At 36.5% G+C, this 24,404-nt stretch overlaps 1 protein-coding gene across 1 annotated transcript in view; it reads left to right on the plus strand.

The window, feature by feature from the left end:
* The window catches only part of IL1RAPL1 (interleukin 1 receptor accessory protein like 1), a 1,385,688-nt gene that overhangs the window by 1,328,858 nt on the left and 32,426 nt on the right, over positions 1-24,404 (plus strand). The window contains exons 7-8 of the mRNA XM_050776674.1: positions 14,976-15,108; positions 17,515-17,660. Coding sequence (XP_050632631.1) covers positions 14,976-15,108; positions 17,515-17,660 — 279 coding nt within the window. The remainder of the gene's footprint in view (positions 1-14,975; positions 15,109-17,514; positions 17,661-24,404) is intronic.

The following is a 24,404-nucleotide window of genomic DNA, read 5'->3' on the forward strand; positions in this document are numbered from 1 at the left end:
ATCAGTTTCCTGGCAGGTGAATAATTTCTACTGTATAGTCATCATTTTCACGCATCATTTATCTAAGACCCATCTTCTCAATACTCAGGTGCAACATCACACCTTCCCGGGGGTGAGGTCGTCAAGTGCAACTGGGTGTTAACAGATGTTTGATGTTAAGAGGGACACCCCCTCTTCTGGCTGGTGTCCACCGATTGTTCTAGACACCATGAACTTTTGTTTCATGCAGGTAGAAAACAGCCATCAAGAGCTAAAATCTGAGCCCTTAGAAGAATCTTTTTACTACTCAGCACCATGTGGTAATAATAGTCCCATTTTTCAGGCCCTTTTCCTTCAAGTGCATAAGATTTCCTCTCTATTCTAGAGGAGCCTTGCTACTGCCTCTCTTCATTTTATTACTATGGGAAATTCCCCAGCAGCTTATTCCAAGTTCACTGTGCAGCCCTCTGATTCCTGAAAGGCATATTTTGGCCTAACTTGATATATATATACTATATATCATCACTTACAGTAAAGTTTGTCCCATAATAGTAATATACTACTACTAATAATAATAATTGCTAACAATGAGTGTGCACTCACCATGGGTACTATAAATGTATATTAACTTAATTAACTCCAAGTTATTTTTTGTTACTTAAATTCTCTTATAATTTATTGATCAAACAATTGAGTTGCTTTGTTCCTAAAAGCTACAAAAATCTATAGTAATGTAGTATAAAATCTATTTTCATAAAGAAATCTGACACTACAGCTGAATTATGGTTAGCAAATTTAAAATTCATACCTTGTTTTCCTCTTGTGATTTTGTCTCCTTGAAATTTGAGCAGATGTTATATCTTGCAGCAATCACATCCTCAACGATGAGCTTAATATAACGTACCCCTTTCATTACTTTTCCTGTCTTTTAGAATTCTTAAATAAATCTCTGATTGCCAAAGAACTATCTGTGCTTTGATATTGGCAACTATTATCTGCCATAGGTCCTAGTACTTATTTAGGTAAAACATTTTAATGAAGTTCCAAGAAACTTCATTTGTCTCTGCGTGTGTGTGCGTGTGTGTGTGTGTGTGTGTGTGTGTGTGAGAGAGAGAGAGAGAGAGACAGAGAGAGAGAAATTCTTCTCTTTTTTCATTTCTGAATAAAGCTTTCTAGAAGAAGAACCATTCAGTGTAACTAATGACAAAAGATAAATATGTTTTGTAAACCACTTTGCTTTTAGCTTAAATGGTGAGTCTTTGGCAAAACATTTATCTTTACCATGACCGTAGAGTAATTTTAATATACATGATTAATGGTGCAAATGAAATTAAAATCCCCCTACTATTCAACATCTTACTTAAGAACAAAATGCTCACTATTTCCTAATTGCAAAGAGTAAAATGTCTGGATGTTGATGCTTTTTAATTAGAGGAGGATTTTCTTTTTAATTAAAAAAAGAGAGCTTTTTTATTTTTCAATAAGCTAGAGAGTGTCCTCTAGTGGAGAGAGACTCTGATCTCGTAGTTTTAGAAATGGCTGTATGATACCCAGTTAGAAGTGTGCTCTACTTAGCTGATTGGAATCTACTGGTTGAAGGGAAAAAGTATTGTTTTTCCTCTAAGACCCCTCAAATCGTGGCCTGGTTGAAAGGCTGCAGTGTGACAAGCATTGTTCTCATTTTATAAAGCAAATGATTTTTTATGATCAATTTTAGAGTGCTTCCTTCCGAACCTGGTGAGATTGAGCTGACTGTGCACCTTTCTGCCAAAAAGGAGGCAGAAGCATTTAGTGCAATTTACTGTGGCTTTTACAGATATCAACTTGAGGCAGCAAGAATACCATTATCTTCAGGACTACAGCCCTGGCTGACTGATATATTTGATGTGTGCAGATCCCTAGGCCATAGCTTAAATTTGTTTGTTTTATTATTTGAAGGAAAGCAAAGAAACAAAATTGAGAGACAAATTAAATAAAGGTTTCTCTTCTCCTTAACTTGTCAAATTCTAATGCTAATTTCCTGTATTTCTGGTTAAATGTGGTAAACAGTCTTAGGTCTATCACTTGTGTATCAGAGATGAGAGGTGGAGGAGCTTTTTCAATATCTAAATGGAAGAGGGTACAGAAGAGCTGTGGTGGTTGGCTCTCTGAATCACACACTAGAATTGCCTTATCAGAAATTGCTTGTTACAGCAAATTAGAGACTGAAAGAAAAGAATGATAGTTGCTCTTGATAGCAAGCTAAATAGCTTGGACTTAAATAAAGATAAAAATTTTATTGCTGATTCTTTTTCTTTTTTTAATTTTAATTTTAATTTTTTATTTAACTTTACGTTCTGGGATACATGTGCAGAATGTGCAGGTTTGTTACATAGGTATGCATGTGCCATGGTGGTTTGCTGCACCTATCAACCCATCATCTAGGTTTTAAGCCCCGCATGCATTAGGTATTTGTCCTAATGCTCTCCCTCCCTTTGTCCCCCAACCCCCGACAGGCCCCAGTGTGTGATGTTCCCCTCCCTGTGTCCATGTGTTCTCATTGTTCAATTCCCACTTAACAGTGAGAACATGCAGTGTTTGGTTTTCTGTTCCTGTGTTAGTTTGCTGAGGATGATGGCTTCCAGCTTCATCCATGTCCCTGCAAAGGACATGATCTCATTCTTTTTTATGGCTGCATAGTATTCCATGGTGCATATGTGATACATTTTCTTTTTCCAGTCTATCATTGATGGCCATTTGGGTTGGTTCCAAGTCTTAGCTATTGTAAATGGTGCTGCAATAAACATACGTGTGCATGTGTCTTTATAGTAGAATGATTTATAATCCTTTGGGTATATACCCAGTAATGCGATTGCTGGGTTAAATGGTATTTCTGGCTCTAGATCCTTGAGGAATTGCCACACTGTCTTCCACAATGGTTGAACTAATTTATACTCCCACCAACAGTGTGAAAGCATTCCTATTTCTCCACAGCCTCGCCAGCATCTACTGTTTCCTGACTTTTTAATACTCACCATTCTGACTGGCATGAGATGGTATCTCATTGTGGTTTTGATTTGCATTTCTCTAATGATCAGTGATAATGAGCTTTTTTTCATATGTTTGTTGACTGCATAAATGTCTTCTTTTGAGAAGTGTCTGTTCATATCCTTTGCCCACTTTTTATGGTTTTTTTTTTTTCTTGTAAATTTGTTTAAGTTCTTTGTAGATTCTGGATATTAGCCCTTTGTCAGATGGGTAGATTGAACTTTCTCCCATTCTGTAGGTTTCCTGTTCACTCTGATGCTGGTTTCTTTTGCTGTGCAGAAGCTCTTTAGCTTTATTAGATCCCATTTGTCAATTTTGGCTTTTTTTGCAATTGCTTTGGTGTTTCAGTCATGAAGTCTTTGCCCATGCCTATGTCCTGAATGGTATTGCCTAGGTTTTCTTCTAGGGTTTTTATGGTTTTGGGTTTTACATTTAAGTCTGTAATCCATCTTGAGTTGATTTTTGCATAAGGTATAAGGAAGGGTTCCAGTTTCAGTTTTCTGCATATGGCTAGCCAGTTTTCCTAGCACCATTTATTAAATAGGGAATTCTTTCCCCATTGCTTGTTGCTGATTCTTACATTTGAAAAAAAGGGTGGTAAGGAGAGTGTTCATAAAATCCTTCAGTAATCCAACAAATGTCAGAGCCATATGAGTGTGTATAAACATTGCTTATTTTAATGGTAGTGAAAAGCAATAAGGCAAATATCATATTCCTTTTTATAGATAACTTTCAGAAACATGTGTAGTCGTGACTCTCACACAGATGGCAGAATGAATACACGTTAAAAAACTTTTTGCTCATGTGATATGAGGGGACCAAGCAGATGTTATGACCAGTTCAAAGGAAATATCAAAGCAGCAGATTCACACAGATTAAAGAAATGTTGAGATGAATTGTAAACGGAGACAAAATGGTTTTTTCCCCAGGTTATGGGTGGGGTAGGAGAGGTGAGTCAATTAAATCACTATCAGACAGGAGAAAATTTATACCCCTATCAGTGTCCTACATTTTACAGAGTCAAAATATAGTTCAGAGACAGTAAAAAACCAGAATCCAATAATCTGGAAGGGTGTGCCATAGATCAATGAGTAGTTTTCCAATGAAAGATAATTTTTTTCTACATAACTTTGTAAATATATATATATATTTCTGTAGCTTGGTTGGGTTGTCAGTGACCCAGTTGTATATCCTACTTTCTTGTCTACACCAGCTACTTCTCTACCCACAACTGCCATTATTGTGAACCCTCTTTCTCTTTCCTCTTCTCCAGCCTCCCTGTCCTTGCTTCCTGCTTACAGGACCTGCCCTAATATTTTTCAATTTTGTTGCTTTTCTGAGCCCCAGTTGCACTTTAAACAAATTCCAAAGTAAAAACAAATTGTTCTGGACAGTTAACTGTAACCACTTGCATGAAAAATCACCTGAGGGTGCTTGTTAAAAATTCAAATCCCTGGAACTCTCCAGACTTGACTTGCTGAATCTAAATCTGGTGGGGGTTGGAGGTAAATTTTTTGACAATAAATTTGGGACTCACTGACTTGAGTAAAACAAGAAGAAAATGTAACATCTAAGCCATATGACTCTAAGCTAAATGACATTGTAGAATATATGAGAGTGTAAAATAAAAACTGATATGAAAGTTAGTGGAAATATGCAAGAAAAAGCAAGGTTAATGGTAGCATTAGTAATTGCTAGTAATAACTTTCCCTAAAGTTCCTATCACAATCTAGCACTAATTATTTTCAACTTGAATATCTGGAATGTCTATCTATCAATTTATTAATGTCCATTCTAGATAGTATGCTAAGTGAATTTTTAAATTATTTGTCCTTGTTAATTGAAAGCATACCCAGACACATATTGAATAAACACAAAAAACAAAAATCTATAATTATTCTGTTGTTTTTTCCTTGTATCACTTTTCATTCTACTGAATTTTACTAATTATAAATTTAAATCTTTCAATCTTGAACTTTTTTGTTATTTCTAGACTTCAATTTTAAGAAATTATTTTTCCTCCACATATGTATAAAATATATACTTTCTCCTATATAGTATATTTGTTTCATAGTAATATTTAACTCTAATAAATCCCACATTTATTTTGCTATATTATGTGAAACTGATTTTTGTTTTCAGACCAGAATGCAATTCTGATAACTCATTGCCTGGAGTTAAATCTGGTACCATTTCTGAGCACTACAATTGATTTCAAAGAGCTGTATCACTGCCTGCAGGACAAACATGATGTTTTTTTTTTTATAATTGTTTTAAAATATATTTTGCTCTTTGTTTAGACCAACAACATAATGTCCAGATCTATCATCATTACACTTCTTTAGGATAGTTGTTGACAATATTCACCTACTTAAATTTCTAAATAAATATAGAATTATTTTGTTGACTTCTACATCTTATTGGACTTTTGTTAGCATTAGCATTACATCTAAAATGTAACTTGGGAATGGATTTGTTTAATTGTTTGTTTATTGCTAGTATAAATAGGATCTCTTCCATTTTCTGATTAGTAACTGTAGAAACCATGGATGATAATTATTTCTAAATATCATAGACCATAACTAACTACAGAGTTTTCTTCTTAAGGCTGGCAAAACTCTGATAAAAATCAGTGTCTCTTAGAGAATAAGATTAAAAATGTTTAAATCACATTAACTATAGCTAAACTATAAGTACATTAAATTGCTACAAATCATGTAGTTTTAAAAACAACCCTCAAATGTGCTAGATTTACAAACTTACCCCACTAAGGAAAACTGGCTTTCCTCTGAATTGCCTTAATCAATTATTTATTGCTGCAGGGCCGCAATAGGCTGAGGTAGACGCTCTTACGATTTCATATTAGGCAGATAGTGTTTCATTTTAAAATGTCAAGCCTTGTGCCTGTAATCACAGCTACTCAGGAGAAGGGAAGATAGCTTGAGCCCAGGAGTTTAAGACTAGGCTGGATAATATAGCAAGACCCCATTTCAAAAATATATATATATAAGCAAGCTTTTAATAATTTTAGAATCTATGCTCTTAAGACCCACATTCTCTCTTGGTTTTATTTCGCATATTCTCTTTTGAGTTTCTTAAGGGTATTTTTGTCTGGACCTAAAGTTCTATCCAAGTATATTGAAAAAAATGGGTAGCCTCTCCTTTGATAATTACCACATAGACTCCATTTGATCTATAGTATAGTGAGTCTTATTTTTACATGATTATATTTTGTTTAAAATAACTCAAACTATACAGAATTTCATATTTTGGAATACCAATACAAAAGAATGTTATATCAAAAGGGCAAATTTTAAAATTTTGCTAGTAAGTAATTACAATATATGTCTTAGATTTGAATATTTGAAATAACTTTAAAAAGTCGAAATATAGGGCTTTTTATTGGGTAAGTATGCAATCAGGTTATCTTCAAACAATGCTTTTATTAAAATTGGTTCAATATATGAAGCCTTTATTTGGCAATTTTCATCTTTATGCACCTCAAATGTTAGCTAATTAAACTGCTTAACAATATTCCATTAAACAGTTGTATATATTTTGTGTTCATATACTCATATAAACTTTAATAATAATAATAATAATTCTTTCATCAGTTTTTTAAAACATCTCATTGCTTTGTTATGTCCTATTGCATTAGTAAAACTTAAAAAACATCATCATATGAAAATAATGCTAGCCAGGTGCAGTGGCTCATGCCTGTAATCACAGCACTTTGGGAGGCCAAGGTGGGAGGATTGCTTGAGCCCAGAAGTTTGAGACTAGCCTGGACATCATAGGGACACCCTGTCTCCATTTTAAAATAAAATAAAAAGTTAGCTAGGCACACCAGCCTGGGTGACAAAGCTAGACCCTGTCTCAAAAAATTAGCCAGGCATGGTTACACATGCCTGTAGTTCCAGCGACCCAAGAGGATGAGGTGAGAGGATTGCTTGAGCTCGGGAGATTGAGGCTACAGTGAACCGTGACTATTTCACTGCACTCCAGCCTGAGCAACAGAGTGAGACTCTGTCTCCAAACAAATAAACAAACAAACAAAAAAAACTGAAAAGAATGCTAGTAGGCACATTTCTATATACCAACAACATCCAAACTGAGTGCCAAATCAAGAATGCAATCCCATTCACAATAGCCACAAAAAATAAAATAAAATGCCTAGAAATACAGCTCGCCAGGAGGGTGAAAGATCTCTACAACAATTATAAAACACTGCTGAAAGAAATCAGTGATGACACAAACAAATGGAAAAACATTCTACACTCATAGATAAAAATAATCAATATTGTTAAAATGACCATACTACCCAAAACAATGTAAAGATTCAGTACTATTATTAAAAAGTCAAAACATAACAGATGCTGGCAAGGTTGTAAAGAAAAGGGAACACTTATATACTACTGGTGAGAATGTAAATTAGTTCAGCCACTGTGGAAAGCAGTTTGATGATTTCTCAGAGAACTTAGAGCTACCATTGGAGCCAGCATCCCATTATTGGGTATATACTCAAAGGAATGTATATATTTTTTACCATAAAGACACATGCATGCATATGTTCATTGCAGCACTATTCACAATAGCAGACGTGGAATCAACCTAGATGCACATCAGTGGTAGACTAGATAAAGAAAATGTGGTCTGTATACACCATGGAATACTATGCAGTCATCCAAAAGAATGATATCAGCAACATGGATGGTGCTAGAGACCATTATTGTAAATGAACTAATGAAGGGAAAGAAAACCAAATACCACATGTTCTCACTTATAAGTGGAAGCTAAACACTGGGGACACAATACAGGTGTACTTGAGGTGGAGGGTAGAGGGTGAGAGGAGGGTGAGGATGGAAAAACTACCTACCAGATACCATGCTTCTAACCTGGGTGATGAAATAATCTGTACACCAAACCCCTGTGACATGTAATTTATCTATATAACAAACCTGCACATGTACCCCTGAAATGAAAGTAAAAATGTGAAAAAAAAATAATGGTTGTAGGCATAGTTCTATTGAATTTAAATGAGATGATACTGTGAGTCCCATTGTATATTCTTGTTTAACATATGTTTGCTTTTAAATATTTGGAATTAAATATTGTCAGTATTTCCTAATAAAGTAAGCCTCCAATAATTTATTTAGTTCCTGAGAATTGCCAAGTAAAAATATAGTCTGATTTTATAATCATCATACATTTTATAAATTCATTATAATGTTTATAACACAAAAGTAGGTAAATAAAAAGCATTTTAGGTATGATGTTGACAATTACATGCTACAATCCAATAAGAAGCCTTTTTATCTTGATAATGTTTTCGTAATTTTGAACAGTACTGGTGATTAGCAAAATAGCTATATTTAATAATAAAATTTTGGTTTAATATGAATGTAAGGGACCACAAAGAGATCCTACTTCACTCTCACTAGGATGGCTATAATCAAAGCAACAGATACTAACAAGTGTTGACAAGCCTGTGGAGAAACTGGAACCCTCATACATTGCTGGCTGGAATGTAAAATGGCATAGCCACTTTGTAAACCTGTTTGCTATTTCTTCAAATATTTAAATGTAAGATTGTCTTATGGCCTAGCAGCATCACTCGTAGGTATATACCCAAGAAAAATGAAAACATATATCCACACAAAAACTTAGCAGCAGTATTCACAATAGCCAAAAAGTGGAAACAACCCAAATGTTCATCACCTGATGAATGGATAAACAAAATCAGTGTATGGGATATAGTCACACAATGGGGTATTATTGATACATGCTGTAACACGAATAAACCTTGAAAACATTAAAGTAAGCAAAAGAAACCAGACATAAAAGGCAACATAGTGTATGACTCCATTTATACCAGATGTCCATAGAGACAGAAAGTAGAAGTAGATTCGTGGTTGCTAAGGGCTAAAATGGGGAGTGGCTGCCAATTGGTACAGGGTTCCTTTTTGGGGTGATCCTAAAATTGTCCTAAAATTGACTCTGGTTCTGATTGTACAATTCTGTGCATATAGAGAAAACCATGGAATTGTACATATTCATGGTATGTGAATTGTATCTCAATAAAGCTATTAAAATATGCATACTATGTATGTAAAAAACAATTTTATAGACAGTAGCATCTGGTGAATGTTTAACAGTTGGCTCTCTGAATGTAGTTCTGTCATGCATACAGTTGATATTTTTTGTTTACCTTAGCTAATAAAACAATGGAGTTGCATGTCAGAACTTGACCCACTCATCAGTGATGTAAATGATGTCTTTGCTGAATCAAATTTTAATGGGAGAATATTTTCTTGATGTTTGTGCTATTCCCAATATGCCAGCTATAGACATGACACACTTTTAATTTTACCTGCATTATTAACATTTTCCCTATCATGTTTTAAGTGCAGTCAGTCAACAGAACAATAAATCATAGCCTGATTTGTAGCATTTGCCAATGTATGGGGTAAATACTCCCCCCATGGTCTTTTTCAAGCTACCAACATAATGTCATTAAACATATAGTTCAGAAGAGATGTGCAGTAGTACACTATTGTGTAGTATTTCCACCATACAGATACTATAGTTGTAAACAATCTCAAAAGGTGAATGAATGAATAAATGGTAAAATGTAGCAAAATAATTAGGAAGTTTTGAGTATCTATTATTTTTTAATATTGTTTATTTATCTTTCTATAATTTAATTTTCAATGACTGTGCTTAGCAACCTGCTCACAGAATTTCTGAAAATGTGGTAACTGACCTTTGCAAGCTGGTATGGAATAATACCACTGAAATAATATCTGAATGAGGAGGCTCTGTATTTGCAATGTGAAGCCTAGTTTACATGATAAATTTGGCCTGTGGAGACATGTAGACATGTAGCCTTTAATTAATGAAACTTTAAAAAAGGGAAACAAGGTAAAATGAAAGTTCAGAAGATATTAAGCAGGTTATTCATTAATTTAAGATTATGTATTGAGTTCCTTATATATTCAAGATGCTGTAATGGGTCCTGGTAATACGAAGGTAAATAAAGATATAATTTCTGCCTTTGGGGAAAGCATAGTCAAGTTGCTGGGCTAGATATGTGAGCAAAGCAGATATTGAAAGGACTATATTATGATAAAACAAGAGATATGTTCCGAAGTCTATGGAGAAAGGAGAAGAGAAGGAGGAAGAAAAATTAAATGACAATTTTTTTTTTTTTTTTTTTTTTTTTTTTGAGATGGAGTCTCGCTCTGTCTCCCAGGCTGGAGTACAGTGGCATGTTCTCAACTCACTGCAACCTCTGCCACCCAGGTTCAAGCTATTCTCCTGCTTCAGCCTCCCTAGTAGCTGGGATTACGGGCGCCTGCCACCATGCCCGGCTAATTTTTGTACTTTGTAGTAGAGATGGAGTTTCACCATATTGGCCAGATTGGTCTCGAACTCCTGACCTTGTGATCCACCCACCTTGGCCTCTCAAAGTGCTGGGATTACAGGCGTGAGCCACCGCGCCCGGCCTAAATGAGTATTTTTTGAAAGTGCAGGCCTGCATTTTGGAAGAAGTGCCATTTGAATTGGATTTAATGGATGAAGTGTGTATTAGGTGAAAATGAGAATTTAAAGCAAAGAAGATAGTCTTAAATAAAAGCATGAGACTATAAAATGGAATATGAATGGGTGACTCCCAAAATTCAGATGATAAAAACCTGTTGTGTAATTGGCATGTCCTAGTTCATTGGCCCAAGGTGCAAACGCAGTCCCATCATTTATTACTTTCATAACTACTATTTGTCCTTTTTAATCCTTATTTGCCCTTATTCCGTGGACATACATCACTTATTCCTCTGCTCCACCCTGCCCCATGAATTTCTATCAACTCCTGGTTCTTACTCAGACTCACAGGAAGGGATAATAGTCCTTCCTTCCCACTTTCAAACACAAGGTAATACGCAGTTGGATTCCAACGTGACAGCTCTCTGAAACAGGTGTGATCAATCACTTTTTCCAAATAAGTAGTACCTGGTGAATCCAGCTTTTCTCCACAACAGTTAGGCCCCTGGTTAGAGACTCAGGTGTGAGCTTGACCTCACCTGGCCTGTTCTCAGGATTGACTCCATTGAACTCCTAGTGTCTAGGCTGTGAGCAGAGCAATGCATAAGAAGGGAAGTGGTAACTTTGCTTAGCCACACAGAAACCACTGAAAAGCCTCTTCACAGAACAAAGCACTGCTCAAATTGACTTTTTCTTCTGCCTGTATTGAGAAGCAACTGGCAGTTTCCAGATCTCTCTCTCTTTCTGTGTGGGTGACCCAGTGATTGCTATATATATATAGATATATAGAGAGAGAATGTATATATATAAATAATTACATTACATATATATTATATATTTTCTGCCTTAACAGGCTTCCTACTTAATGTCTGCTTCAAGAGGTTCCGTATTATCACATGGATAAAAAGCAGAGTGTTCTGTAGTTACTGCTACCACCTAGGCTTTATCACCTTAAGAAATTAGGCGGAAATAATGTGATCTTTGCAGTGCTTATTCCTTATGTGATCCCAGAGTATTGTAGCATTCTCAATCCTTGGTTCTGTCTGAGCCCATCTCAGGTTTGAAAATACAGTAAGATTGATCTCTTTAGAATAGAGATGTGATAGCGTCAGTCTCCTATTTGAAACCTTTCCTCAACTTTCCATTGCCCTGAAATGGAAGTCTCAGATTTTCCACATGCCATACGTAGAACAGCGCTGCTCCTGCCCTTGCGTCATCACGGCTCTATTCTTCCCCTAATCTTCCCTCTACTTGCCCCTCGTCTACACTTTAGCTTCAGCCCCTTCAAAATTATTTTATTTTCCCCGAAGTCCCCAGGCTTTTTCTCACTCATGCTCTTTCCTCTCTGTCCAGAGTGTTTTTCTATTCTTCTCTCCACCCTCTTCTATTCCTTCCTTGAATTTCACTGTCTGACCATCTCAAGACTGGTTAGAGTTCTCCTAGGTGTCCCCGTAGCACTGTAGATGCGCTCAGTACTGGAGCCCCAGGCAGGGTGGGGTAGTCAAAGAACAGGTGAACCAAGATGGCAGAGAAAGCAAATTGCTTCTTACATGGGTGCAGGAGCCATTTTTTAGGTGTGGCAGCACAAAGCCTGCAGGTAAAAGAAATGAATAATTATAAAATGTTGAAAAAAATGTGAATAAAACTGAATTTCACAGTTGATGTGGGAAAGAAAGGAGGGTGATGTGAGACAGTAATTCAGGTCCCAATGAGGAGGTCAATTGGCCTCCCTGCTAAGGATTGTCAGATTTCTTATTCGTTATTTATGAGGTCTCATATTTACTAAAATTGTAATGGAAAATTAGGCAATACCTGGAGAGTTCTATTTATGAGTTCCAGGCATTAAGTCCCACCTAAAAACTTAAACTTGGTCTTCTGAAAGACAGATGGTGTAAATTATGGATACATACATTTTTAAACTGTAACACATCTTGATTCCATTAGCATATAATGTTAATCAGCATACTAGGTAGTTTTTAAAGACTTATTGTTGAATGCGTGACTACCTTGGCACTGTAACAGATAGTCCTGGTGAAAAAAAAAAAAGGCGCTCTTATAAAAATGTAAAGACAAACAATATTTGATTTGAAGTTGTTTTGTAATGTTGGTTGACACTTGCCGTAGAAATATGCAATTGATTTTCAATCAGTGGAATTGGCATTTATTCATTTTGTAATGTAAATATTCTCTAAAGGAGAGGGAATTTTATACTAAAATGTTTCTGTACAGAGATTAATAATAAAGAAACCTCCTTGGAGCCTCAGTTTGCCTCTTCAAAGTTTGTAGATATTTTCTGGACTTGCGTTATCTGGTCATCAGTGATGACTATTACATAAAAAATCCGGCCGGGCGTGGTGGCTCACGCCTGTAATCCTAGCTCTTTGGGAGGCCAAGGTGGGCAGATTACAAGGTCAGTAGTTCGAGACCAGCCTGGCCAACATGGCGAAACCCCGTCTCTACTAAAAATACAAAAATATTAGTCGGGCATGGTGGCGTGCGCCTGTAATCCCAGCTACTCCAGAGGCTGAGCAGGAGAATTGCTTAAACCCCGGAGGCAGAGGTTGCAGTGAGCTAAGATCGCACCACTGCATTCCAACCTGGGTGACAGAGGAAGACTCCATCTCTGAGGGGGCCGGAGGCGGGGAATCCAAGTCCGTGAGGAATCTCATAGAGAACATGCAGACATAAGCTAAAATAGAGAAGGCTACGTCATGCCATATTAGAAATATTAGAAGAGCGATAATTTTCATGAAGTATTCTTAAACAATGAACATAATTAAGAGAATATGATTAATTTTATCCTATAAAAATGTTGTCATTGTAGAACTTGTAGAATTAAGTTGCAGATACTCATGCCCTAGTTTAGAAAGAGTACATGTAAGTGCATTCTGCTTTTCTCTGTGTTTGTACTGTAGAGTCTTTCATAAGCAAAATTTCAAGAAATATATACTATCAACTCATAGCTTAGCTCTGAGGCTTCCAGTACTCTTTTAAGAAACCTCCTTCCTTGGTCCTTAGGATCACAGAGTTCTCAGGGCCCTCTGGTAATATTCTTAAGTATCTATGGCTACCACAAATTGAGAGTTTGCTTACTTCAAATACCAGCAAAGGTGTTGCTTTTTCATTTTCAGCCCCTCACGTGGTGCCAATCCCTGAGAGTTCCTTTGCCCCAATCCAGACTTATAAGAACCCATCTTATCCCTCATTTTCTGGTTCCATTTAGTGGTAGCAAGATCTTAAAACTACTATCTACTGGAATATTTCAGTTCTCTAATGCTGACTGAAGCTTGAGTAAGCCAGGTGCTTGTAAAGTGGCATAAAATATCCAGAAATAAACTTTACTTTCTACAGGCATTAAATTTATTTCCACCTTTTAGACAGAGACTTCAATTTACCTTATTAAAGAATTGACCAATCTGTATTCACCACTAAAACATTCTAAGTAGCATATCGAAATAAACTAATCTTCACAGTAGTATAATCGATTTTACCTGTAATGAAAATCCCAAACATTTATTATCATGATTTTTATTTGTTTTTTTGTTTTTCTACTTGAGTATGTGGTAACTTCTTTAATTCAAATGTTTGCTTTATGAATTAAAAATATTTTAATAGCATTCTCTTAGGATCTCGGATTTATGGTTCCTTTGTCTTTGCAGCCAAAGATTTTCTATTTCCCACATTCAAGACTGAGAAACACCTTCTATCTGCCCTATAAAATCTTATAATTAGCAACATTATGTACCCTGCGATATCATGCTTCGAGAAAGGCATATCACCTCTGTGGTATCCTTCGCAATCATTCATGACCTCAAGTTAATCATGAGAAAACATCAGGCGAACCAAATTGGAAAAATGTTCTATACAATAGCTGACTAGTCCTCTTGGAAATTTTATAAGTAACTCACATTCCATTAAACAAGCCATGTTGGCCGGGCGCGGTGGCTCAAGCCTGTAATCCCAGCACTTTGGGAGGCCGAGACGGGCGGATCACGAGGTCAGGAGATCGAGACCATCCTGGCTAACACAGTGAAACCCCGTCTCTACTAAAAAATACAAAAAACTAGCCGGGCGAGGTGGCGGGCACCTGTAGTCCCAGCTACTCGGGAGGCTGAGGCAGGAGAATGGCGTGAACCCGGGAGGCGGAGCTTGCAGTGAGCTGAGATCCGGCCACTGCGCTCCAGCCTGGGCGACAGAGCGAGACTCCGTCTCCAAAAAAAATAAATAAATAAATAAAAATAAACAAGCCATGTTGTCGAAAGCACACATTCTATCAATTTGACAAAGATTGAAAATCCCGGAAAAATTATTCTTTTAGAAAGATATTTTATGAAATCAATGAAAAGTGATCAAAATGTTACCTGTCAGTTTACCTGAAATGAGTGTGAACAAATAGTTTGATAACACTTTTCCATCACTTGTCTCTGCAGGTGACTCTGCTAATCTAACCTGCAGAGCTTTCTTTGGCTACAGCGGAGATGTCAGTCCTTTAATTTACTGGATGAAAGGAGAAAAGTTTATTGAAGATCTGGATGAAAATCGAGTTTGGGAAAGTGACATTAGGTAATTTTTTTTTTTTCTTTTAACTCGTACAGTCAAGATTAACATGTACTCCGTTAGTGAATAGAAAGTAAACTGAAAGGGTTTTTTCTTGTTGTTTTACTATTATCATAATAAAAATATTTAATGATGAAGAAGGAAAACACTGGTAAGAGACTTACTATAGAATTGCAAAACATGAATGTCATTTGCAAAGAATTTAAGAAAAATAACGAGGATTGTTTCATTAAGCCATATACTGAGTGTGGCTGGGCGTGGTGGCTCTTGCCTATAATCCCAGCACTTTGGGAGGTCAAATTGGGTGGATTGCTTGAGGCCAAGAGTTTGAGAGTAGCCTGGGCAACACGGAGAAACGTTGTCTCTACTAAAAATACAAAAATTAGCCAGGCATGGTGGTGCGTGCCTATCATCCCGGCTACTCGGAAGGCTGAGGCATGAGAATCACTTGAACCCGGGAGGCAGAGGCTGCAGTGAGCCAAGATTTTGCCACTGCACTCCAGCCTGAACAACAGAGTGAGACTCTGTCTTAAAAAAAAAAAAATATATATATATATATATATATACACACACACACATATAGATATACACACACATACTGAGTGTGAGATCAAAATACCATAAAATATAGAAAATGTGTTAGTGTACTTTTTGTACAGTGTACCTTTTAAAAAAAAAAAATGTTCTTTGGGAGGCCGAGGTGGGCGGATCACCTGAGGTCAGGAGTTCGAGACCAGCCTGGCCAACATGGCGAACCCCGTCTCTACTAAAAATACAAAATTAGCCAGACATGGTGGCGGGCCACCTGTAGCCCCAGCTACTCGGGAGGCTGAGGCAGGAGAAATGCCTGAACCTGGGAGATGGAGGTTGCAGTGATCGGAGATCGTAACATTGTACTCCAGCCTGGGTGACACGAACGAAACTATCTCAAAAAAAAAAAAAAGAAAAAAGAAAAAAACTCACAGGAAACATTAACAAGGTACAAGGACTCAAGCAAACACAATCTCTATCATTTCCTTTTATGAATTTTTGCATATTTGAGCCACCAAGTGGAATAGAAGCTGTTGATGGTAGTGATACGGATACACAAAATGTTTTTATCATCTTTCGTAGTCTGACTTTAAGGTAGAAATATTTGTATAGTGGGAATGATAACATGAAAATATTTGAAGGCATAATGCCTAAGCCCCTTTTTTGTTAAATGTGTTTACTTATGTATTCATTTAAGTGTAAATATATTCAATGCTGACTATAATTATGCTTGGGCATGGATACTTATTTTTAATCATAATGTAAATATGCAAGAACATTAATAATAATAAGTAAGTTACAACTACATCAAAATGATGATTACTTCTAAACATCCTCCCATCTAAAGATTGCATCTTCTGTGTCTATACAAACATTTAAATCATGGTCCCCCATTCTAAATGTCAAGACTTTTAAAACTTTATCAAAGGTAAAAGAGAAAATGATTTTCAATAGAAAAAAAAAAAACATATGAAACTGTCACATAAGGTTATTTCTATTGGGACCTTCTTTCTGGCAACAAATACATAAGAATATTGTACTCTGGAATGCCCCAGTGGGATTCCAGAAGGCTAAATGGACAATTGTCTAATATGTACTGAAACATTTCTGTGCTGTTTTTCGTATTTAAAACTTCACTGTTATCTTTTACCCATGGTCTATGAAATGCTAAAAAAAATGAAGGACAATTAACCTCCTAACTTTTGCCCCCTCTGGCTTTGTGTGTGTTCAGGGAAGTTTCTAGAAAGGTAGTTTACTTTAATTCTGCATTTAAAAATGTTGAACAGAGATGACAATGAGGTTAGTGAGCATTTACCATTAATTTTAAATGTCAGAGTTAAGTACTTTACCAGAACTTTTAGTCTATGGGTTTATAATTTCGCATTTCTTCAAAAACAGGCAATTTGTTAGTATCATTAACAGAAGTCAGACTGAAAATTTCAAATGAAATGTCAAAATAGCTCAGAAATTTTCTTTTCTTTCTTTTTTAAAAAATTAACCTGACATGTAATTAGGCCTTCAGCCTGAGACATTAGATTTTTTATCTCAACTTACATAATATTTGTTCTTAAAGGGAAAGCAAATTGTAAACTTTCTCTTCAAGGTCTTTCTCACCTCTTTATTATGACAGTGTGATTGTCCTGCTAAGGGAGATAATTAACTGCAACTTCATTAACATCTACAAAGACAAGCTTCCTAATTATAAGTGAAGAAGAAAAGGGCAGGATATAATTTAATTAACATAGCATTAATTCATAGTCAAATTTGAAGCACAGATTTCGTAGGTATTTTTACATCAGATTTGGATTCATCTACCTTTCTTTCTTGTTTGTGTATGTGTCTGTGTGGATTTTTGTTTTGTTTTGTCGCTTTATATTTTAGAATTCTGAAGGAGCATCTCGGGGAACAGGAAGTTTCCATCTCATTAATTGTGGACTCTGTGGAAGAAGGTGACTTGGGAAATTACTCCTGTTATGTTGAAAATGGAAATGGACGTCGACACGCCAGTGTTCTCCTTCATAAACGAGGTGAGTGTAACCTTCTAAGCTTGAGTGGTCAACTGAATGTATGATGGGAGAAAAAATCATTGGGAACCAAGAAACAAATTCAATTTCGTTTTTCTCCACAACGTTCTTCTAAATAAAATAATCATATTTGCATTAGAGCTACCAAGGCAAACAGCACAGTAGATGGGTGAGTAACTCAGTCTCTAAAATCAAATTTGGATTCCTTGCTCTTCTTTAATACCAACTGTATAACTTTGGGCAAAACATTTAACTTCCCTAAGCTTTAGTTTTCTGATATATAGAATGGGGAAAATAATAGTATCAACTCTTCAGTGTATTGTAAGAATAAAATAAGACAAAAAATGTGAAGGGCTTGACAGAGCCTATACAAGGAAAGTCATTAAATGCTATTTATTATTATTAGAAATAGATATTAGGGGCTGGGTGCAGTAGCTCACACCTGTAATCCCAGCACTGTGGGAGGGCAAGGCAGGTGGATCACTTGAGGTCAGGAGTTCAAGACCAGCCTGGCCAACATTGTGAAACCCTGTCTCTACTAAAAATATAAAAATTAGCTGGCAGTAGTAGTGCGAGCCTGTAATCCCAGCTACTTGGGAGGCTGAGGCAGGAGAATCACTTGAGCCTGGGAGGTGGAGGTTGCAGTTAGCGGAGATCGGGAGATGGCACCATTGCACTCCAGACTGGGTGACAAAGGGAGACCTTGTCTCAAAAAAAAAAAAAAAGAAAAAGAAAAGAAATAGATACTAGTTTCTTTAAAAAACAACAACAACAACAACTAAATGGTTTTAAGTCAAAGATTGTGTTTCTTATGGGAAGGTTGCTCCTTTAGTGTAAGAACTGTCTGATGAACTCCCCACTGCAGTATTTTTTGACATGTTGTTTCTGCCTTGGATAACTTTGATATGTACGATATTCTCCCATGATGAATAATAATGCATTTTTAAGTAAGATAGGCTGTGGTTGAGTGCAATGTCTATTGTGCTAACTCTGCCTCTACATCACCCCATCACCTTTTGCATAGGGTTAAATGCATTTAAATGTATATTGAATTGTTTGAAATAGATAACTGTAAAATGTGAGTCATTCCTGTTAGTAAAAGTATTTATGTATATTACAAGAGAAAAATATATTTTGCTACATTATGCTAAGTTAAAACTTTCTACTCTTTGGAACAAGCACTCTTGATGTTCTCTTATTCAGCAAATTTACAATGATTTTAATTTCAAAGCCCATGTTTAATCCTAGACTCTTTGAGGTTTCAAAAGAAAGAGAACATTGAAGGCTGTTCCCCCTACTTTATTGGGCAATAGATTCCCTTTGAATAATATTACTGAATGCTATTAAAATAGACATCTCTGTTGTCAAGGTGACTATGATATTAAAATAGTCTACTTTTTAGGGATGTGAGTCAAGGGGAAAGGTGTGCAGCAGCTAGCAATATGATTGTATCTTTCTATAGTATATAGCCAATCAAGGAAGGGATGTTAGTAGAAATATCACACATATACAAGTACAGAAATAGCTTCTCATAGTTAAAAGCAACTTAAGTGTTGTGTAATTGAACTTCTTATCCTGCCGTAACATCTTCTGAAGTGATCTATCAGCTTATACTGGATCACATTCCCTCTCAAGGAAGTCCATTTTATCTTTAGAAAAAATCTGTTAGAAAGCATTTCAGTGTCATTGTCTGTCTATCCAGTGGCCCTAGTTCTGTACTTTTAATCACTCTTCCCCAAGACAGCCCTTCAAATGTTTGATGACAGTCACTACGAGTCTCCGAACCTTTACTTCACCAGATTCAGCCTCTTTAGCTTCTTTTACTCATTCTTCATTTTTATTAGCGAAATACTTTCACCCTTCTGGTCACTCTCTTGAATGTGCTTTAATTAAAGGGTTTGAATTATTCCTCAAAAATGGAGTTAGGGGAGAGAAGATATAGAGCACATAAAAATGGGTTGACTTGGACAACATATTTTTTGGGAGGGCAAAGGAAGGGTGACAGTTAAGTAGGAATCAAAGGAGAAGGGAAGAAAAATGAATTGTATCTAAGGATAAAGCTACTAAAGCTCTGTTTTTACAGAGAGGCACACAGGCAAGAAGGGGTCAAAAAACCTCCAGGCTATTTTTAGCATACATAGCTTAAGGATAAGTTGCCAAAAGCTATGAAACCTTCCATTTCTAGAAAAATAAATGAAGAATCAAGAAAATTACTTGAAATTTTTTTTCCGGTAATATTTGATTTCCCAAACATGAAAAAAATGTGGTCAATGTTAGAGTATTCTTCAATACTTAAGTCTTTTAGTATGTTTTTCAAATATGCATTTATACAAACAGCAATATATTCTTAAGAAATAAAAGTATTAACAAGCCAAAAAAAAAGTCCTTCCAAGACATGTACTCCAAAAGTCCCTCTTAAAGTGAATGTATGCCTTCCTTTTAAGGGAGCTGCAGCAAACGAGTCATCAATTCACAAAGACACCAATGGATGCAATTTCCTGCTCTTGAGGGACTCATGATTATGTGGAATGATCTATCCCACCAATCTTGGGGGAAAAAAAAAGGACTTTCGTTCACATATGACATGACCTGAACTTCACCAGCCCTGCCAGGTTGAGGAGAACAGCACACAGCATATATGAAATGATAGGTTTGGGTCTTTGATCATGGAGTCTCTAAAAAGTCAAATGTCTGTCATGCTAGCAATGGTGTAATTATCAGGTGGGTTGCTATCTTACTCAGAATACTAAGGCTTATATAAGGAACTGGGAGCTTTCACTATTAATTTTATTTTTCTGCCATTAACTCATAAATTCCTTAACTTATAAGCCTTCACAGTCTTCCCTTTTAAAACCTCCCTAGAGAGACATGTTCAAACATTTGTCGAATACTGATCTTGTACACCACAAGCTGTCATTGCTTCTGACAGGTAAACCTTCCAGGACATTCCTTTGCCAAAGTTATCTAAGCAATTTTTCCTTCACTGTTACCTTTTGTTCAGTATCATTGACATAATAAAATGATTTCAGAGCCCTCCAATGGGTGGTAAGGATTCTTTGAAACATTGCTTCCTTGTATCAAATGTGTCTTCCTTAATGCCAAGGGGATACTACAATAAATAATTCAGCTACATTTGAGCTAGGCTGTGTTCTGCGTCAGCCTTTTATCTGCATAAAAGAATCATAATTCCATGAAAGCCTGCTGAAAATCTACCAAGAAATTTGACCACAGAAAAATCTTGCTGGAGAATATCCAAAGTTGCCAATTCCTGCAGCCAGAAAAGGTACTAGGTTCATCAGAATCTCATCAGACATGCAATATAGATATATTTCACTTCCTATACGGAGCACTAGAATGTGCAGTAAGAGAAAGACAGAGAATGAAAGGGCAAGGCCCATGGGCCATATTGGTTTATGACTGCCCTGCTCCTTACTCTTCACTCCTGCCTATTGAATAGAAGCTTCTATTCAATCCTCTTTGCCAGACCCTGGCCTGGCAAGCTTGAGCATTAGATCCTGGCTTCAAAAATAATCAAAGTAAAGCTGACAAATTAGACATTGCGTTATTTCTTGTTCTTGTTATTGCCCATACTTGATTGAATTCCACGTCTGAGTCTCTGAATCTTTTACCCAGATACACTTGCTACTGCCTGTCCAACACGCACTGAACATTGACCTTCAGTTTTCCTCCAAAGCTCTGATCTGTCCCATTCTCTCCATTTTTCACATTTTCCGTTTCTCTGACACAAACAATACTCCAGGTAGATACCTAGCAGTATTGTGCTCTGACCTCAGGCCTAAACACTCTTGTACCCATCAGGCTGTCTCAGATTCCTTCTTCACTCTCTGTGCCTTCTGTCTATACTCTCATTTTTAATGACCTCACAGTGCAGACATGTTTATTGTCTTAATGGTTAAGGGCATGGACTTAGAAGTAAGGCTGGCTGTGTTCAAAACCCGACTCTGTTCTTACTAGCTATGCTATCTGGGGCAAATCACTTTGAGCCTCAAATTGCTCTTCTATAAAATGGGAATAATAATAAGACTTCTCACATAGAGCAGCTGTGAGGATTCAATGAACTCGTATGTGTAAATACGTATCACAGTGTCTGGCACGTACTTAGCACCCAAAAAATGTTAACAAGCTATTACAAGATTTCCTTGCTCTAACTATGTGATACTCTGGGTAATGAAGGATGCAGCAATTCCGTGTTCCATTAAAAATTCCCTGAATTCTAATTCATCTTTCATCAAAATCGTCAGCTTTAGCTGCAGCAATTTTGTTCCGTCAATTCTGAATTTGACTGTATAATAGATTTACTTTGGTTTGAATGTACTATCCTAAAGGATAATTTTGTTTATTTATTCATGCATTTAATGATGACTAAGAACCTACTATGTACCTGGCATTTGTGCTAGCCAAAGTTACACGCATGAAAATTAAAATTAAATGAACAGGAAATAAGGACCAATATAATTTGGAATGCCATCCAGTACTTTTTAAATTACAGTGATATTAAACATTGCTAATATACGACTGTGCTTCCTAGTGAGTGTTTCACTTTGAAACTGTCACATTGGGGATGTTCATTAGCAATCCTGCTCTGAAGGGTTATGTTTACTTATATGGATTACAATAATATGACAATTCATTAATCAAAAATTAGTTTGGGAACTGGCAAAGTATCTATCTGAGAGACTCAGCACTAGTTAATAATAATAAACATCTAGGTTTTCTTTATTTCCCATCTAACCCATTTTACTTCTTGTGTGCACTCTCTTTATCCCTTCAAAGAATGTAATCAATAGAAATTAGACCTGCTCAATAAACTCCCTAGACCGAAAAATATCCTTAGTAATGTAATTAAGTGCACATCATTTAGGATGCATTGTTTTAAAGCCAGATGAATGTAAACCCAGTGGACTCCTTTAACCCTTCTTGTAATGAATCATCCTTGTAATATGTGCCCCATCCTTGTTAGTATTTGCCTAGTGAATTTATTTACTGAGAGATACAGTAAGGTCATAGAACGGTGCAAACTTCTTTTGGGACTGGCCATTTGACTTCCTTGACCATTGATTTCAGAATATGTTAAAGCCAAACCTCGTTCAGAAATCAAAATCTCCTACCTCCCTGTATGGCAGCATTTCCCAAGAAAGACAATGACCCATTACAAGCTGAGCTGATGTCGATGAAATGGATACTTTTACTGAGTCTTAGCTTATGCAGTGCCAAAATATTAAGGAATTTTAGTAATGTTGCTGCAGCATCTCCAAATAAAAGCCAACGAGTTTAACAAATTCTCTCCTTGGATAAGATTTGACATTTTGTACTCAAAATTTTCTTTTGTCCTGTTACTGTTTTTTTTGTTGTCGTTGGTGGGGGGGCCACTCTGCTCCTCATTTACGTAAGACATCTAAATAGGAGACTCCAATGTCGTATTTTTTTCTTGGTAACTAATGCCAAAACGAATAACCAAACATATTTGGAGGCTATTATGAATGCCAGTACCACAAATTGTCTAATACTAATGATTTTGTACCTCTGCACTTCTTTTTTTATTATTTATGTTTATTTTTACAGGCAAGGTCTCACTCTGTTGCCCAGGCTAGAGTGCAGTGGTGTAATCATGACTCACGGCAACCTTGAATTCCTGGGTTCAAGCAATCCTCTGGCTTCAGCCTCCCTTGTAGCTAGGACTGCAGGTGCACGCCACTACACCCGGCTATTTAAAAAAAAAAAAAAAAAAAACTGTAGAGACAGGGTCTCCCTATGTTTCCCAGGCTGGTCTTGAACTCCTGTGCTTCAGCGATCCTCCTGTCTCAGTCTCCCAAAGTGGTGGGATTACAGGCGTCAGCCACTGTGCCCAACTCCCTGTGTGCTTCTTGATATGGATATTCCAACAAGGCTATTGATTGCCACCAAAGTTGCAGACATGACTGTTAACCACTTTAGCTGACTATTTCCTTAGACTTAGAATATATTATTTAAATGAGATTAATCCCAAGGGTTTTTTTTGCCTCAACTGTGAAATGTTTTGAAGGCTTTTTTTTTTTGAGATGGAGTCTCGCTCTGTCGCACAGGCTGGAGTGCAGTGGCGTGATCTCGGCTCACTGCAAGCTCCGCCTCCCGGGTTCAAGCAATTCTGTTGAAGGCCTTTTGATCCTAGTTTTTGCTAATCAGTTATAATATGGAGGTATGTTATGTAACATTGTTTGGCCTCTTAGCCATTTTGGTCACACAGTTTTCTTCTCTGTGAATGAGAATAACCAAGTAGCATCTTTGTTAGAAAAGAAAAGGACCACTGTCTGCTGATGATTAACTGTTTTCTCAATTAATAAATGACAAGAGGGTGATCCTGGACAAAACCAATGTGGAGGACCAAGAATAATAAACTCTTTAGTCTTTAGTCATTCCTGTAGATCATTCATGTGGGCCAAAGCTCTTAAACATTTAATTATACATGGTTATAGTCACTGCAAGTCCTTTTTTGCTTTATTGAGTTTTACACTTGTTTCCTTAACTAAATGTTCAATTCTTGATGCAGATCTTTAACTTGTATTTCTCTCTTATATGCTTCAAAGTACCAAACCCACTTAGTAAATGTGATGAATGGGCTGATTAAATGTATTCTGAGTGATCTAAACTTTGTCTATAGCAAGATTTCTCAATCTTGTCACTACTGACATTTTGGGCTTGGTAATTCTTTGTTGTTGTGGGGGCTGTCCTGTGCATTGTAGATCATTT

Source organism: Macaca thibetana, chromosome X (assembly GCF_024542745.1).
Source record: "Macaca thibetana thibetana isolate TM-01 chromosome X, ASM2454274v1, whole genome shotgun sequence".
Classification (NCBI taxonomy): Eukaryota; Metazoa; Chordata; class Mammalia; order Primates; family Cercopithecidae; genus Macaca; species Macaca thibetana.